This window comes from Gigantopelta aegis, chromosome 9, assembly GCF_016097555.1.
Source record: "Gigantopelta aegis isolate Gae_Host chromosome 9, Gae_host_genome, whole genome shotgun sequence".
NCBI classification, from domain to species: Eukaryota; Metazoa; Mollusca; class Gastropoda; order Neomphalida; family Peltospiridae; genus Gigantopelta; species Gigantopelta aegis.
In genome coordinates, this window is record NC_054707.1 from 23,433,614 (window position 1) to 23,452,278 (window position 18,665).

The 18,665-nt window shown below is 36.9% G+C and overlaps 1 protein-coding gene across 3 annotated transcripts in view; it reads left to right on the forward strand.

Moving 5' to 3' along the window:
- LOC121380476 (ankyrin repeat and SAM domain-containing protein 1A-like) overlaps positions 1-14,543 on the forward strand; it is a 165,335-nt gene extending 150,792 nt beyond the window's left edge. For 2 of the 3 annotated variants that reach the window (XM_041509293.1, XM_041509296.1), the window contains exons 26-27: positions 8,017-8,214; positions 11,238-14,543. In XM_041509293.1, the coding sequence (XP_041365227.1) occupies positions 8,017-8,190 (174 nt within the window). In that variant the 3' untranslated portion in view covers positions 8,191-8,214; positions 11,238-14,543. The remainder of the gene's footprint in view (positions 1-8,016; positions 8,215-11,237) is intronic. The other variant, XM_041509294.1, reaches the window with a different exon arrangement.
- The last annotated feature ends 4,122 nt before the right edge of the window (positions 14,544-18,665 follow it).

Sequence of the window (18,665 nt, forward strand, 5' to 3'; positions counted from 1 at the left end):
ACCAGATACCTCTTAAAACCAGACTTTTTACTTGGTCCCAAGGGTGTCCGGTTTAGAGGGGTTTCACTGTATTTGTAAGATGTATGACCAGCTAGTGGATAGTTCAAATTGATATAAATAAAATTAAATGAAATTAGTAAAATTGACAAAAACAAATTTCTTGTACGTACAGTGTACATTGTAATGAACCAAACAATAATATTTTTTGTTTGATGGGTTTTTGGGTGTGTATTTTTTTGTTGGTTGTCCTGAATGACAGATGTTTGATTATTAAACCAGGTCACCCGCACAGTGATCCATTACACTAACAGTGGTGTTAGTTTTGTTTATCGAGTCCACTGGTAACAAATAAGTTCAATTTCAGTCCATTTGTCCGACTCTGCTACCAGCCATCAAAAATTGTCTCGTGGGTGGGTAGCCAAGCCCCCACGGCAATTGAATTAACCACCCAATTGTTTCCTCCCCGTTTTGATTGACATCTATATAATCAATTACAGTGACATGTATCCCGTGTTGTTTTCGCACGTCACTTTCATTGTTTCACTGCCACGAGGCACAGGTGATATAGAATGGAGGGGATGTTTTTTCTGTGCTTTGTCAAATTACCTTCTGGATGGGTTAGTTAAGAAGATTGCCAGTCCCGTGTTGATTTAATTTAAGTCTTGTATTTTGTTAAGATCCTGGTATGTGGGGTTGTGTAACGTTTTTGCACCTGTTGACCGTGTTATGTTTTTTGTGGGTGTTTTCTCGAAGGATAAGTGTTAAATACTTTGTAAGCCTTGACAGACCACCAGTGATGAAGTACGTCGAACTGTCATTAAATTGTCAGATACTGTTTGTTTTTCAAAATTGAGACTATTTAGTTTATATATGGGTGGCACTTATACTTCTGGTTGGGAAATTTCAAAGCTATCTTAGCGCTATGAAATGTAAAACTATCATAGGCTATGATGTCACTACAGTATACACCACAGTGACGTCATAGCCTACACACCGGCCTCGGTGGCGTTGTGGCAGGCCATCGGTCTACAGGCTGGTAGGTACTGGGTATGGATCCCAGTCGAGGCATGGAATTTTTAATCCAGATACCGACTCCAAACCCTGAGTGAGTGCTCCGCAAGGCTCAATGGGTAGGTGTAAACCACTTGCACCGACCAGTGATCCATAACTGGTTCAACAAAGGCCATGGTTTGTGCTATCCTGCCTGTGGGAAGCACAAATAAAAGATCCCTTGCTGCCTGTTGTAAAAGAGTAGCCTATGTGGCAACAGCGGGTTTCCTGTAAAAAAATCTGTGTGGTCCTTAACCATATGTCTGACGCCATATAACCGTAAATAAAATGTGTTGAGTGCGTCGTTAAATAAAACACTTCTTTCTTTCTTTCTTTTTTCATAGCCTACAATGGTTTTACAGTTTTGTAACACTTAAAGATAGCTTTGAAAAAATATTTCTTTATACTGTAAAAAAATTATTTCATTTTTCTGAAATTAAGTTATATTGTAAATTTATATAAAATAGACACAACTTTAAATTGTTTTGTTATGATTCATAAATTGACATTTAAATTAGACCAACACTATGATTTTGTTTTTATATTAAAAAGACCTCCTAAAATACTGTTGGCAGCAGCTGCTTTGGTTGTGTTTTATTTCTGAGTTTATGCTAATTTGGCCTTGTGATAATGGGTCAGTGGTGGGGAGGTAGCATGCTCACCTGAGGTGGACCTGTCAGGTATCCTCCCCATGTCCCATCCAGATTTAGAGTTAAAGTTTGTTTTGTTTAACGACACCACTAGAGCACATTGATTAATTAATCATCGGCTATTGGATGTCAAACATTTGATAATTTTGACTCGTAGTCAACAGAGGAAACCCACTACATTTTTTTTAAGCAGCAAGGCATCTTTTATTTGCACTTTCCAGCAGACAGGAGAACACATACCACGACCTTTGTCCAGTTGTGGTGCACTAGTTTGAACAAGAAAAAACCCTAAGAGTAGTCCATGTAGTGGCGACAGCGGGTTTCCTCTCAATATCTGTGTGATCCTTAACCATATGTCTGACGCCATATAACCGTAAATAAAATGTCTTGAGTGTGTCGTTAAATAAAACATTTCTTTCTTTCTTTCTTTCTTTCTTTCATATCCCATCCAGTGCACAGCTGACATATTAAGGGATGTGCTGTAAGTCGTCCTGTCAATGGGATATTGCAGATCAAAGATCGTTTTCTGCTATTTGACAGCATTAGCCTCAGCTTTCTCTTTCACCATTTAAAACAAATGTCAAACTAACCCTTTTCCTGAATTTGATAATTCTGTTTTTAAAAGTAGAAAAAGTCATCCTGTTTTACCAGTTGGTTACATACATTTAGTGGCATACATTTGCAGCAGGATACATGTAGTTAGGTGTATTTAAAATGTGGGTCAAGAATTTCATTTCTTGAAATGTTTTATGACAAGTGATAATGGTTTTTTTTTACTTATATCTGTTCATGTTTGGTATCTATTGTGTCTAGTAGAAGGCATTAAGGCTAGCAATGTGCAGTTTTCATTTTGGAGTTATTTGGTGGGATTAGGAGGGGTGCAAGATTGTGTATGTCATGTTTTTCTCTATTTGTTTCATAAATTTGAGGTGTTTTTCTATAGAATGATCAAATGTTGCATTAAATACAATGAGAGAGAGACAGAGACAGAGAGGGAGGGAGGGAGGGGCTGTTTCATTAAATACAGAGAGAGAGAGAGAGAGAGAGAGAGAGGGAGGGGGCTGTTTCATTAAATACAAAGAGAGAGGGAGGGGGCTGTTTCATTAAATACAGAGAGAGAGAGAGAGAGAGAGAGAGAGAGAGAGAGAGAGAGAGAGAGAGAGAGAGAGAGAGAGAGAGAGAGAGAGAGAGAGAGAGAGAGAGAGACCGAGAGAGAGAGACCGAGAGAGAGACAGAGACAGAGACAGACAGACAAAAGAGAGAAACAAACAAACACATACTGTTTCTGTATGCAAGTCTTTAATATGCACATTAGTATTTCACACACTTAATATACAAAGGATTCTGGCACACATAAATGTATAAGCAACACAAAGAAAACATTCATCCTTTTTTTCTCTCTCACCTATTTCGAAGATTTTTCTTTTTTTTCTTAAGCCATCAAGTTGTCAAGCCTTGATCATGTTATATGTCTCCAAGCAGCATCCATTGTGTTACTGTGTAGAGTTTTGTTACGATGGGCAGGTAAACTGTTGTAATACTGTTACTGTGAACCAGTGTGTAAGAATGTTTAACAAAAACTCCACCCACTAGGTGTGAGGGATCAGTGCTGACAGGAGTATAATTAATGGCATTGTTTGTGCCAAGTTGTTAGTTTACCTTGGCTAAACAAAAATCACACCGTAGCCCGCAGCCATCTTCCTCCCGCGTTTATCCCGATTGTCTTCTCTTGATTTGAATACAGTGAAAGATTTCATGGCAAATTGTACATAAACATTTATACTCCTACAGGGGGGCGCACCGGGCTTTTGACGGGCTCTGTGGTCCGGGTCTTGCTGGGTGGGGTGAAATATGATCGGCAAGAAATTAGACATTGTGGACAATTGAAGTTTGAGACTAATTGAGACTCCAGTTTAAACTGCTCCCGGGCTTCGATTGTGTGGAGGTCTTGCGAGGAGGTTCTGAAATTAACCAGTTGGCAATCATCTCATGTTGGGTAGATAAGCTCTGTTCCATGCATAATTTGGCCGCATTGTTTGGTGGTAATTTTCCGAAACTTGGCTCCGTGCATCCAACTATATTGGCCCCGTCCATGGGGAGAGAGAAAAAAAAATGACAATACCGAAAGCTGATACTCCACGTAATGTGCCAGAGTAGAAAAGCAATGTCAACAGGTTTTTCAGTTTGTGCAGTGAGCATCTATCGCGGGGTGTCGGTGGGCCGAATTAGAAAAACATTGATTCGGTCTCGTTGATTAGATACCTGTCCCGGATGTGTTCATATCAGCAGGACGCACATTTCGATTGACGAGTCTTCTCACCTGGAACTGACACGCCATCACAAACAGCCCACTTTCTGTTTGTCGACGAAATCACATCACATATTGGGTTTCAGCACCGCTTTCTTAATATATGTATGTCTTCTAGGCTATTTTAATGTTGTCACAAACCATCTAATACAGTATATATTTATCTGTATTAAGCAGACAACTGTCAAAATACAACCTCTTGAATTTCTTCCAAATTGTGTTATGGCTGTCCCAGAAATTACCACATAGGGAAAGAGTGGGCGATACAGTGAATCCCCATATAACTGGACCCTGTAGAAATTGCAATTCTCTCAAAAACATCTTTCAGTTCCTTTTTAAATATCAGTAGAGAACAGAACTGCTCTAAACCACATACCCTCTAGTACCATACTTTTTTTTACTTGGTTCTGTGGCAGAGCTCACCCCATTTATTGCCAAATTAGCCATTTAAACAGATTGATAGATTGATTGATAGATAGATAGATAGATAGATAGATAGAAAATACTCTGAAATCGGCTAACAAAAATTTGTTAAAATGTGAGCCCTGTGGTGGGTGTCTGGTTTCACTGTATTTTTATGTGTCCACCACAAACAAAATCATATTTTATTTAAACCCAAGATTTTCTATGTGATGGGAGGAACATGTGTAGCATAAACAATAATTATGTTATCTCCCACTCTCCACCCTTCCATTGATCAAGTTTAGAACAGTTGTTAGACAACTACCTGTCTTATTAGGCACTGTAATATTCTTCCAAATCATCTAATAGGGTACATGCACCATATAGCCAAATATATAAGAGACCACCATAATAGTGTTATAAATTATCTTCAGAAGGTAGCCAGTGCACCACGACTGATACATCAAAGGCCTTGGTATGTGCTATCCTGCCTGTGGGATGATGCATAATTTGCATATAAAAAATACCTTGCTACTAATGGAAAAATGTAGTGGGCTTTCTCTCTAAGACTGTCTGTCAAAATTACCAAATGTTTAACATTCACTAGCTGATGATACATAAATCAATGTGCTGAAACTTTAACTTTAAAAAGTAATGCAAGCTGACTTCTATTAAACAGCCTGCTAAAGGAGCACTTTAAGTCATAGTTAGAATAATGTTCATTCTGATGAAAATATCCCCACTGTATTCCCTATAATACTGCAGAAAGTGTATCTGAAAATCTATTGGTCCACATGTTCAAAACCTCACCCCCACACCCACACCCACACCCACACCCACACCCCCAACCACCCCCACCCCCACACTCACACACCCAACCACCCCCATCATCCCCAGTAATAAGTGTTGTTACAGAATTGATCTTATGGGGGAAGCAGGAAGCACAGTCATTATTATTTGGTGTAATCAATTCTGGAAACAGCCTTCAATTGTGGAGGAGTCCTTTCTCTTTGGGTAAGGGGATGGGGGAGGGGGGCTAGAATCTAAATCAATTGTTGTAGTACACATCTAACGTCCTAGAGTTATAGGATCGGAACCCCTTGCATTGCGTTCCCCACCTCCATCTCAGCCAGTGCTCTACAACTGGTATATCAAAGCCCATGGTGTCTGTTGTGAAGTGCATACAAAAGATACTTGCTACTAATGAAAAAACTGTAGGCTTAATACTATGTGTCAGAATGATCAAATGTTTTTACATCCAATAACTGATGGTGTCATTTGAAGACCAAACAAATACCTTTAACTGTCTTTTTTTTTTTTTTTTTTTGTCCTCTCCCCCCCCCCCCCCCCCCCCCCCCCCCCCCCCCCTCTTTTTTTTTCTTGAAGAGCCATCATTTCATCTTTTCTATCATTGTTTTCCCCTATTTTTCAGAAAGAATCAAAACTTCATTTTCATAATTGTATTTTCGCTCATTATTTACCCTTTCCTTCTGAAAGAACCCTCACTTCTTCTCATTATTTCATCTATTTTCCTGGGAAGAGCCCTCACTTCATCTCTCTTATTTTCTCTTGTTATTCCATCTCTCTCCCTACTTCCATACACTTCCTTTGGAGTGTTTTTGCTTTTTAACAAACCAATTATCCTGAGTCAAAAAGGTCGGACAATGGCTGGAGAATATGTTCGCCTTAATTGTTGATCTCTGCCCATTGGTCACTTGTGCTGGATGTTGATGTGTCTGCCCGTGCTTTAACTCACACACACGGGTCATAGTAAAGAGTCCTCGTTCACATCAAGTGTCCAGTGTGTCCCTAACAGCATCTGTCCGCGAGGACCTTTGTTGACAACACTATCACACACCAGCGTCAAAAGAACGGTTGACCCTGATCCTTTAAAACTCGGGGGTTTGTATGGTTGCGAGGATTTAATTAAATGTAGCCCTCAGCTGTTTAGAGTGGACCGATGGGACAATGCGGACGCTGGCCAGTGCTCACGCCAGCGTCCACTGGAAAAGGATGTCCACTGTCCCTGGTCAGTGGTGGAAAATCGCTTGTCCAGTCCAGCAGAAAATTTGTCAGTTAAAATTTTTGTGAGGTTCAGCTCTTTATTAGCAGGGGACTTTGTGTTTCGTATGTGCTTTGACATTTGATGGCTTGATCTCTGGGGCTGGAAGTGCCAGTTGTGTAACCGGCCTGAACAAAAAAGAAATGTGTACACAAGTTTATCCTAATTAAATTACTTAATTTCTATCAAGTTGGCTTTCAGTGTGCAACTCAAGGGTCATATTTAAAGAATCAACACTTGAATTAATTTCTTTAAGTTACTTAATTTGGATCTAGTTTGCTTCTAATGTACAATAAAACATTTAATGTGAAATTTGAAAAATAGCTCTTTATAATACCTGTACTTAAAAGATAAATGGTTTTATGCATGTATTTGTAAAACTGCTAACAGGACAAAGAGTCAAATAGCTGTGGTTAAGACATCAAATAGCTGTAGTTAAAAGACACAAATAGCTGTAGTTATGACACAAATAGCTGTAGTTAAAAGACACAAATAGCTGTAGTTATGACACAAATAGCTGTAGTTAAAAGACACAAATAGCTGTAGTTATGACACAAATAGCTGTAGTTATGACACAAATAGCTGTAGTTAAAAGACACAAATAGCTGTAGTTATGACACAAGTAGCTATAGTTAAGATCCCATATAGCTGTAGTCATAAGACACCAACTATCTGTAGCTTTAGTTAGACACCAAATAGTTTGTCATAAGACACCAAATAGCTGTAACTGTAAGACACTAAATAGCTGTTGTTATAAGACACCAAATAGCTGTGGTTATAAGACACCAAATAGCTGTAGGTATAAGTCACCAAATAGCTGTAGGTATAAGTCACCAAATAGCTGTAGTTATAAGACACCAAATAGCTGTAGTTACAAGACACCAAATTGATGTAGTTATAAAGACAACAAATAGCTGTAGGTGAGGTGTTTCTAAACTGGCATTCTGTTCCTACGAAGGGCATATACATGTAGGTCGTTTAGACAATTACACTATTGTCTGAGTAAGAGGCCTTTATTTATATACAGATTAAAATACAACACCTGCGTAACACCACTGAACACGATAAATAGAAGAATTGCACATAGAAATGGCATTCCAAGCCATTAACAGTTTGAATTGAATAATAGAATACAGAAATGCTATGGACTGCTACCCATGGACGGTATTTTAATTATGAGGAGTTCTTTTGTAGGTTTTGCATTTGTTGTTGAATTCTCTTTAGGGGGCGGGATGTAGCACAGTGGTAAAGTGCTCGCTTGATGTGCAGTCAGTCTGGTATCGACCCATAGGTGCTCTCTCTTGTTCCAGCCAGTGCACCATGACTGGTATATCAAAGGCCGTGGTATGTGCTATCCTGTCTGTAGGATGATGCATATAAAAGGTCAATTGCTGCTAATCGAAAAAGAGTAGCCCATTGAGTGGTGGTAGCGGGTTTCCTCTCTCATTATCTGTCTGGTTCTTAACCATATGTTCAACGTCATATAACAATTGAATGAGTCGTTAAATAAAACATTTCTTTTCATTCTTTTTAATTGTCTGTAGGAATTGGCAGGGGAGATAATCCTGACCCTGGGGGAAGCATTTGAGATTGCTTACCAGATGGCGCTGAAGGAAAAGGCAGAGGAGGATGCACTGGATTTTGAGCGGAAACTGAGTCAGAACGACCCCGATGACACAACTAGTTTGTCTTCTAAAGCATCCGTCAGCACAACGTAGTTCTCTCATCATCCTAAATGTGTGGTAAGTTTAGTGAAATCTGTTTGTAAGGAGGGACTCGGTGCTGCAGTGGTTAAGCCATCGGACTTAAGGCTGGTAGGTAGTGAGTTCATATCCTGGTACCGGCTCTCACCGAGAGAGAGTTTGACAACTCAATGGGTATGTGTAAGGCCACTACCCCGATTACCATCTCACTAACCACAACCCACTAGCCACAAACCACTAACTCTTTGTCCTGGACAGACAGCCCAGATAGCTGAGGTGTATGCCCAGGACAGTGTGCTTGAACCTTAATTGGATATAAGCATGAAAATAAGATGAAATGAAATGTGCAGAGGGTCATAGATTCCATCCTTCACAGTAGATAGGGTCATTTGGATGTTTTACGATTATAACCATTGCTCCATACCTGGTGTAACAAAGGCTGTGGTATGTGTGTGTAGGAAAATTGCTGCTAATCAATATATATGGCATCACCAGGCTTTGCAAGTACAGTACGCTAGAGCCCTAAAAGCAGTAATGTAAAGTTGTATCACTGCTGCTTCCTATCAAAATTATTTATTAACTTTGGCTTTGTATTGAGGGGTATATATGCCCATGTAAAATTACAACTAATAATTTACTAATAGGAAATTGTTTTTTAGAAAATCTTTAGTAGATGACTATTGTAGTGGGCTGCATTGAGGCGAATACTTGGTAACATTATGCCTGGCAGATGTTGCCAACAAGTATGCCGTCAGTGCAACTCATCTGTGACTGATCCATCCAACTAGCCTGATTTTGTGGATTTTGCCAGATTCATAAGATGTGATATGGCCTATAAGCACATTACAATTTCAATATCCCTGAGTTATTTATAAAAAGATTATGCATGGAATCGATTAATTTGTTGTTCTTAGGAAAATTGTTATTGTTAGGAAAATTTCACTTTCATGTTTCATGTTTCATGTTTACACACACTCATATTGTGTAATGAATACTGGCAGTGCAGCGTGTACAATGTACCTCTAAGTTCAAACTGAATCTGTCAAAAGCATGTCCACAAACGTATTACTCAGTACATTTATGGAATATTAGATATGAGATGTTCACATAATTTATCTTAACAATAATTTCTTGAAACCTTTTTATTTTAAAACATATCTCACAAAATATATTATGATAGCATTTATTCACTTAGAAACTCTCCTGGAAAATACAAACTTACGTTTCGTTCCTTTGATCCTATCAAAAGATCATGGCTTTTATTTATTTATTTAATTTAATAAGATCTTAAGATTTCTTCTTTGTTGTGTTTTTTGTTGTCTGGAAAATACTAATATGCCTTTGAAAAAACAGTCATATTGTTATTTTCAATTAGGTGGCTGGGTGCCTTGTTTTCTGTTTGTGATAGCACCAACAGCCATCAGAAAAGTCAGGACACAGAATTTCCAGTGAAGCTGTTAATTGTTTTTAATCATCTGTGTACTCTATGAATTAGTTTAAAGACGGTATTGGTGTCAAAATGCTGTGCACTCTGCCCCTAGGTCGGCAACCCTGAAATTGAATCATGCAATCTTTATGGGATGCTCTTTTAGAAGTAATAATCCATGACGATTGACAGTGAGGGTACGCAGAGAGAAAATAATCAGGGCGCGAAGGTTCCAATTGTCGGATGGCTGCATTGACTTGTTTGTTAATCACACGATGCGGGAGGATGTGGGCCAGTCTCCCGTAACACAATAAACACCACTCTCGCTGTGTGACGGCCAAAAAAAAAGAAGAGAAATAATTATTTGACAGCAAAAACTGTTTCTTTGATGGACAAAATTAATGAGCAGATGGCATAAGCACACGGAGCATCCGCGACAACCAGGAGTCCACTGTGTTGTATATTCGGGATATTGTTCCACTATGCCCGGGCAAATTGTCACCTTCTCCCATGGCAATAAACTACACTCCCAGTGGCTCGCAATCGCTAATTGATGCGCCAAATATTGAACCTGTCTCAGCTTGTGGCTTGTAATTGATATTTCCCAGAAATAAAGGATCTGCTGACATGACCATTAATCAAAGACATAAAACCAAGGGAGGAAAAAACCCATTAGCATTGTGCACGGCATCTCGGTAGCCGTCTCGGGTTGGCAAAACGATGAGGTGTGCCCATGTGGCGGGTATCATCCCGCCATTGTTGTCGACGAACGCTCTGAGTCCTGTCCCATTGTCGTGTTTGTATCTTCTCGTACACAAGGGACGAGTTAGTGTAGATGGTGTTTTTCCTGCGGGTTACTCATTACCAGTGACTGGGCTGCTGATGGGAGAAAAAGTATCTTAATTGCTGTGTTAATGGTGGCACCGTCGGCTCCTAGGGTTTGGGCCATACTTTCCAGTTTGATGGATGCAGCTACTTACCACAGCTTACTGATGGTAACCATTGACCGGCTGGTCATCAAGTTAAATCACTAGTCCATGGAGTGTGTCTGGGTTGAAAAGATCAAGATAATGCCCAGCTTTGTTACGGGGAAAACGGCAGCTTAGGATTTAGTGCTTTTTGATGTGATCTGTCTGGTAGTTGACAGCCATTTATAAATAGCATTGTAGGTATATATACTGACATCAAAAAAAAGAAGAAACATTACATTCATAAAATTTAAATAATTTCATAAATATTGTTGCTAATTGAAAAGAACCAATTTAAAAACCACCTTACAAATGCTTTGAATGTATCTGATGAAGTGCATTGTGGCGTTTAGATGTTATCAGTATAGTATAAAATTCATTGGGGGGGGGGGGGGGGGAGGAGGAGGGGAATTAGAGCAAATATAAATATATTTTTTTGACCAAGATAGTAAGGATACAGATATTTTACAGAAACAAAATAAATTATGTCTTTAGATAAATACATGATGTAATTATGTTACAAAGATAGTGAAGATCAAAATTATGAAATTGTTGAAATTTAAACATGGATAATTTAGTTGTCTTCCAGAGTTGCAAAGAGTGGGAATAAGGTGGGGGGTCTGTATATTACTTTTTTAAAATTAAGCTGTTTGTTTTTACTTTTTCAGATTCATCAAAATGGAGAAACAAGAAGAAACACAGATTAAAAGTAACACCAAACATGACAGGTTGAGACTGCACGTTGGAGAGAGATTCTGGAATTTTATGGATTATTTGTGCTGAGAAACTGAAATGTGTAACAGACATATATGCATATTAAATTGTGATAGGATTTATTATGAAAATAATCCATGTAGTTACCAGATATTCTACATACATATATGTCGTGATACATTACACTACATATTTCTACTTCTATTAGTCAAAGGTACTGTTCTTTTATGATGTTCTTTCATAATGCTACATGCGTTGATTAACTATTTCTACTTTTATTAGCCAAAGGTACTGTTCTTTCATGATGTTCTTTCATAATGCTGCATGTGTTGATTAACAGACTCAGATCAGTCATATTGCTTCATATTGGCTTACAGAAAACATTCTTTAATATTGCGACAGGTATTGGCCAACAGGCAACGTTCTCCTATACTACTACATGTTGGGTTGAGGTGCTTGCATCGCACGATCGAACCATCTCAGTCGACCCATTCAACTGATTGTTAGTGTGAAAGTGCATATATAAACGATCCCTTGCTGCATTAGGAAAAATGTAGCAGGTTTCCTCTGATGACTTTGAGTCAGAAATTACCAAATGTTTGACATCCAATAGCCGATGATTAATTAATAAGTGTGCTCTAGTGGTGTCGTTAAACAAAAACAAACCTTTAACATGTTTGGTTAAGAGACCATATTCTATCATACTGGTACACGAGTTATCTTTAACGTTAAATATGGTCCATGTATTGGCTATCAGGCAGCAGCCAGGCAATGTTCTATCGTAATGCTAGATGTGTATACGTACTGGCTAAAACTAGAAAAGGCAATGTTCTGTGAGTATTGTATTGCTAGATACATGTATATGGGCTAAGACTCATAAAGCAATGTTTTGTCAATATTGCTGCATGTATTGGCTAAAGCTAGTAAAAGACCATGTTCTGTGAAAGGGGCAGCTCGTGTGCTTGCATATTTTCTCCACAGTGAGCTGGGATGGATATATGGGCTAAGACTCATAAAGCAATGTTTTGTCTGAATGTATTGGCTAATAGTAGTGAAAAGGCAATGTCCTATCAGTATTGTTACACTAAGTGATAGGAAATAATGTCTTGGCACATTGTCTATTTTTCTAGATGTCCATTAACATATCTGTTGTACAGATTCATCAATACAGGCTCAAATACTATTCTGTTTACATATTCCTTATTTATCCTGCAAACAGCTGTTACTGATGGTGTGTTGCTTGTGGTCTTTGCCTTGCAAACACGTGCTAATGGATCATATTTATACCTTAGAAAAAGTCCAGGCATATCATCTCTAATGTATATTTTGTGTAAACATTCATAACCCAAGTTGATTGTGATATGGTCAAACAGAAGGTTAAGTTTAGGCCATCTGTAACAACTGGATTTTTTTTTTTATCATCCCACTCACTATTTCAGAAGTGGTAAGTAGAATTAAGTTTAGGTGCAAAAGAAAAATAAGTCAAGAGAAGTTTATGTGAGTTGGTTGGGATACACAAAACAGTAACATTTTTAACACAGGCCTTGGCATGATTCTGTTGCCAAATACTGAAAGAATCTGTATGGCAGTTTGTCATATGTTAAAATATTAATACAATTAGTGACATTCTTAAATATATATATATATATTAATTTTTTTTCAATATATTTTTGGTTATAATATCTATAGAGAATGTATTTTCAAACATTCAGTAGTACCGAAGATCTGCATTGATGGTCTAATTATACTGTAATAATTTGTCAAATTCAGTTGGAGATTTTTATTAAAAATCAAAATCATGTCATTAAATATTATGGTTTTGTGTTTTAGCTCTCGTCATTTTTGTCTCGTCATTACAGAGTTAACATAATCAAGGCAGCCTTAGTGTTGATGGCATCAAACTTTTGCATTTAGCTTTAATCCTTAATGTTAAAGTTTAGCTTTAGCGCCATTTCTCACAAAACTATCAATCCAACATCAATGAAACTTGGTATATAGTTACATCTCATTGCATGTTAAATTAAAAACAAATTAAATTAATATTTTTTAAGTTTTTTTTTTTTTTTTTCATGCATTGTGATGAAGATATTAAATGAATGAAAATATTGATGATAATGAATAACTTTAAAGTAGGGGAGACGTCTAATGCTGTGGAATTTGTCTTAATTTGATCATTTTCTTCGTGACCTTTCAGTCTCAAGTACCTGTAGATTGTCTTTCATTACAAACTGTTTAAGGTTCATAGTCTTCTGTATTACACACCAGTGTAAGATATTGCTCATGTCATAACAATCACTCAGTATCTAACTAGTGTAATATTGGTGTGACGCGAGCGTGACGTAGATCACTTGCTGACCCAATTCGTAGAAAAATTACAGGTAATAGATCTCGACATCTGCTTACATCTGCATTTCACTAGCTTGCCTGTAATACCATTTTTAAGAAACTCGTGAACAGTGTTGGTATCTGACTCGCTTTCGCTTGTTAGATACATGTACCAAAACTGTTAACTCATTTCATAAAAATTATATGACAGGCAAGCTCGTTGACTATTCTATATGTATGGTATCTCTGGTTGAAACTGTCTGTTTCCTGCTGAGAATATTTTGTTTTATTTCTGCCTTGTCCTAATGTTAATATAAGCTTAACACAGTGTCTTGATGTGACCTTTTGACATTTTTATCATGATGATATCTTAGTTTGTACCATTTAGAAATACATCCTATTAAAACACCAGGATATAGAATAATTAAGTATACTTCAGCTCATCACAAACGTTGTATGTATCAAGAGGGTTGGGTTGGAGGGGAGGAGGCATGCACTTCCCCACTTGAAAACAAAACATGTTTTTGGTCCTACTCTATAAAGATAAAAATATGGCTTGTTTGTCCCCTCCATTAGAGACTGTGCCCTCCACAAGAGGTTACGGTACCCCCCCCCCCCCCTCCATTTTTTGTTCTGAACTAGTTACTTGTTTGTGGACAAAATTAGACATTTTTCAAATTTGTGATTACACACTGAGAAATAAATTAAGCAAGCAAGCAACTTAACTTTTAGACACAAATATCAGATAAGGTTTTAAGAGAACAAAGTATACCTTTAATTAATTAATTAATTAATTAATTAATTAAAAGTTCAGTCAATGTGATATTTAGTCTCATGCTTGCTATCTGTTCGTGCTTTTATGTTCATTGCAAAAGTGCTAAAGTTAATCATTTCTTTTTATGTATATATATATATATATATATATATATATATATATATATATATATATATATTAACAAATAGTCTCACTCATGCTGTCTTTCAGAACTAAATTTATATTGATCTCCAAGGTTCAAGGTCATCCATTGTCTGTAAATACCAAGTTAATGATCTCATTAACATAATTTTAGGAGACCATACACCAAAAGGTGTTTTAAGACTTGGTCTCACCGCTGTAGACAACTGACATGCAGTGCATGGTGCAGTGGTTTAGCCATCAATTATTAAGCTGTAAGGTGTTGGGTTCATCATCCCAGTAGTCTCAGAAATAAAATGAGTGCACCACTAGACTAGATGTGAGCCTTGTATTTCATTGATCAGCCCAGCATTCATTTGGCGCGGTTTACATTCCAGTACTCCGTGGCATTACGAAATTAATGCTCACTATGTAGCCTGGTTTTGGTTTGAATGTTAAATCAGTGCGATCTGTGAAATAGTTCACAAGTGATCATCTCAAAATCTGTATACTGAATACAACCCAGTGTTCCATCATGAGCATATGTCTCAAAGATGATGGTATGTGCTGTCCTGTCTGACAAAAGGTGGTTACAGAAGATCCCCTGAGCACTTTTTTGATCAGTGAAGTCGACCTTTATGACAGTAGTAGGTGAGACTAATCATAGTTATGGTAATGAGAGGGTCACTGTATATGCAAAATGTATAATTTCAACCCCTGCAATTGCCCAAGGCAATTGGCAGTGCTGTGGGGATTGCCATGGAGGTTTTCATTCTCCATGGCAATTTTTTACCTGGGACTATATTCAGGGTTTTTTTTTTTTTAATGGCATGGATTTTTTTTTTTACCGTGGACATTTTTTTAATTGCAGGGGTTGTAATTTGTATGCTTGAATTGGTATTAAGACGTAATTTGTTAGGTATGATGAAAATTAATCAAAAACATGTAGCAGGTTTTCATGTTAACTTCATTTTAACTACACATTAAACAATAATGATCAAATTAGTGTTTGCTTGTTTGCTTTATCCCCTAACATTGTGTGTCAAAACATTTTTATAATTAATTTTTTTTGTAGGTCAAAGGTCAATCACTGGTGGTTAGTCTGTTGTCTTCCACATTTCTGAATTCCAAATATTTACTTGTTTTGAATCCTTTATGTGAATTAGCACTATGTATCTGTATATAATGATATATCTGTATATTTGAGACTCCTATAAAACATGTGTTCTTTGTACATGACCTCATGTATGTATTTTTGTATATCATATTATGATTGTTTTCAAATGTGTATTAATATATATTGTGTAGTATACTAGTATATATAGTATATTTATTCATTTCAGTTCAATAATGTATTTTTATTTCATCAAATCAAATCTTGAATGCAATGGGAAAATTCAATTTTTAAAATAATTGTTTTTAATTTCCAATTCTAAAAAAGAACAATTCTAACCTTGTTCTTTGTTGAAATGGTCTCAGTAACCTTTTTTTTTTTCTTTTTTTTTTTTTGTCCAATGTCTTAATTCAAGTAACAGAATCTAAATCATAAATGTTTTTGTTTTTTAAAAAACCCAGGTCAATGGTTTTAGTGCCAAAGTAAAGGATTCTTCCATGCAAATCTTAAATATTTTCATAGTGATTTGCACCCCCCCCCCCCCCCCCCCCCCCCCCCCATTGTTTAAAGCAGATTGCAGTAACTGCCTTATATATGACATGACCATTGTTACTGTTAAAGGTTAACTTGTCAAATATCAGGAAATAACATTATGTCTGCTTTCATTTCCAATAAAGGCCATTTCAATTTTATAAAAAGAATTATGGAAAATAGGGCATTAAAACTGCTTTTTGGGGGGTTAAAAGGAAGTTAACTCTCGAATAGTGATGTAATCCATGAAACTTTTCTTGTGTAGTGTATGTACTGAAAACTATCTAGAATAACAGTGTTTTGTATAACGCTTTGTGGCGCTTATGTGAAAGCATATTATTAAGTAGGAATAACCATGTAATGTAACATAAAATACATGTAAATTAACATCTATACATAAGCTATTTACTTCTAACTGATATAATTTGTAAGGGAATTGTCATCTGTTCAAGCAACAGATGGAGCCTTTGATAATGATACTGATGCAAGAAACAGCTGGCATGTACATTTCAAGCATTAGTTATGCTTCGCAAAGCAAATAACAGGTTATTAAATTAGTTATACAGTATATAGAACTTAAAATATACTTTCCATATTTTCATCTGCTATAATGTTTGAGTTGTATTCATTTTGTAACAGATACTATATAGTCACTAGAAGGTAAAAGCAACTAGGGTGTGTATATATTAAATCACCTTTCAGCAGGTGGGGGGGGAGGGGGGATGCATTATCTTCAGAATTTGGGAGGGGGCATTACCCCCTACCCCATCATTGATTTTGACATTGACATTGACATTGATTTTGTAGTTATGAAATGTTTTTGTTAAAACATCCCTTAGAATGCTTGCACAGAGACACATGTACAATTTAGAATGTGATAATAGTTTTGTCATTTTGATTTCCACAACGAAAAGCCCGAAAACAATGATTATGTGTTCCCTTTGTTCAGTGACTTTGAATTGTTTTAACATGCTTATATACCACTAAGGTTTCGAGCATGTCTGTTTCAGGTCCTGCCCCTGGATTCAGTGAAAGTATAGCATATCAAACTCAGTTACGGTACATTTGTTTTCTGAAGTCTTCAGGACGTGCGAAGCAAATCATTGTTTGTTCACAAAATAATCAAAGCAACCTGTTATATTATTGCCATACATGTATGTAGTGTCAAATATACTTCTGGTTATGTCTGTATATTATGTAGATAGAAATATTTTAATATGAATATAACGTAAAAATTGTGTATCTTTTTATTTATATTTTAACCAAATGAAACGATGCTGTCATTTACAAAAGAAAGCCTTGTTTATTTTGTTTGATTTTTGTTGATTTTTTTTTTGTGCTCAAGTTGCATTGATTAATTATTATTTTATAATTGTAGCGGATATTCCATTATTTTTGTGTATTACTATATAGTTAGATCTATATGTAATTCCATAATTAACGTAATCACTACAAATCAAGGGCTTGCCACTCTAAATATACAGTATACTCTCTGATCACCAATCTCACAAGCAGCGTTCCAATCTTAAAGCATGCTACAAATAATCAAACTTATGCTAGGCTCGACTGTCAACTGCCAGCAGAAAGTTAGCCAACTCGACGGTTGCATTGAGTTGTGAATGTGATCAGACTAATGACTGGGCGTTGCATTGAGTTGTAATGTGTGCTCAGACTAGCAGCAAATTTCAGGCCCAATTCGGTTTTTTTAAATCAGATATGATGGCTGTTGTAGAAGTTGTATACAACGAAAATCGAGTTGTAAGAGTGTCATAAAAGTCATGACAGCAGAAAGTTGGTAGTCTGAGTCTTGCATAAGAAAAAAAAGTAAAGTTTGTTTTATTTAATGACGTCACTAGAGGACATTGATTTGTTGTCTTATCATCGGCTATTGAACGTCAGACATATGGTCATTCTGACACCTTTTTTTTTTTTAGAGAAAACCCGCTGTTGCCACATAGACTACTTTTTTATGACAGGCAGCAAGGGATCTTTTGTTTGCACTTCCCACAGGAAGGATAGCACAAACCATGCCTTTGTTGAACCAGTTATGGAGTCGGTATCTGGATTAAAAATCCCATGCCTCGACTGAGATCCGAACCCAGTACCTACCAGCCTAACCACGATGCCACCAAGGCCAGTTCTTGCATAAGAAGTCTTTGCCAACTATGTCTTCAATGGGATGACCAATATTAAATTATATATTGTGAAAAGAAAAACAAAATGATTGCTGTATTTTTACATAAAAAGAAAGTAAAGTTTCAGAACAGCGTCTCAGTTTCTAGCATTGTCTTCAGTAGTAATGCACAGTCTGTGTGAGATCGATCCCTGTCAGCCAGTGCACCACGACTGTATATCAAAGGCCGTGATATGTACTCTCCTGTCTGTGGGATGGTGCATATAAAAGATCCCTTGCTGCTAATCGAAAAGAGTAGCCCATGAAGTGGCGATAGCGGGTTTCCTGTCTTAATATCTGTATGGTCCTTAACGTCATATAACCATAAATAAAATGTGTTGAGT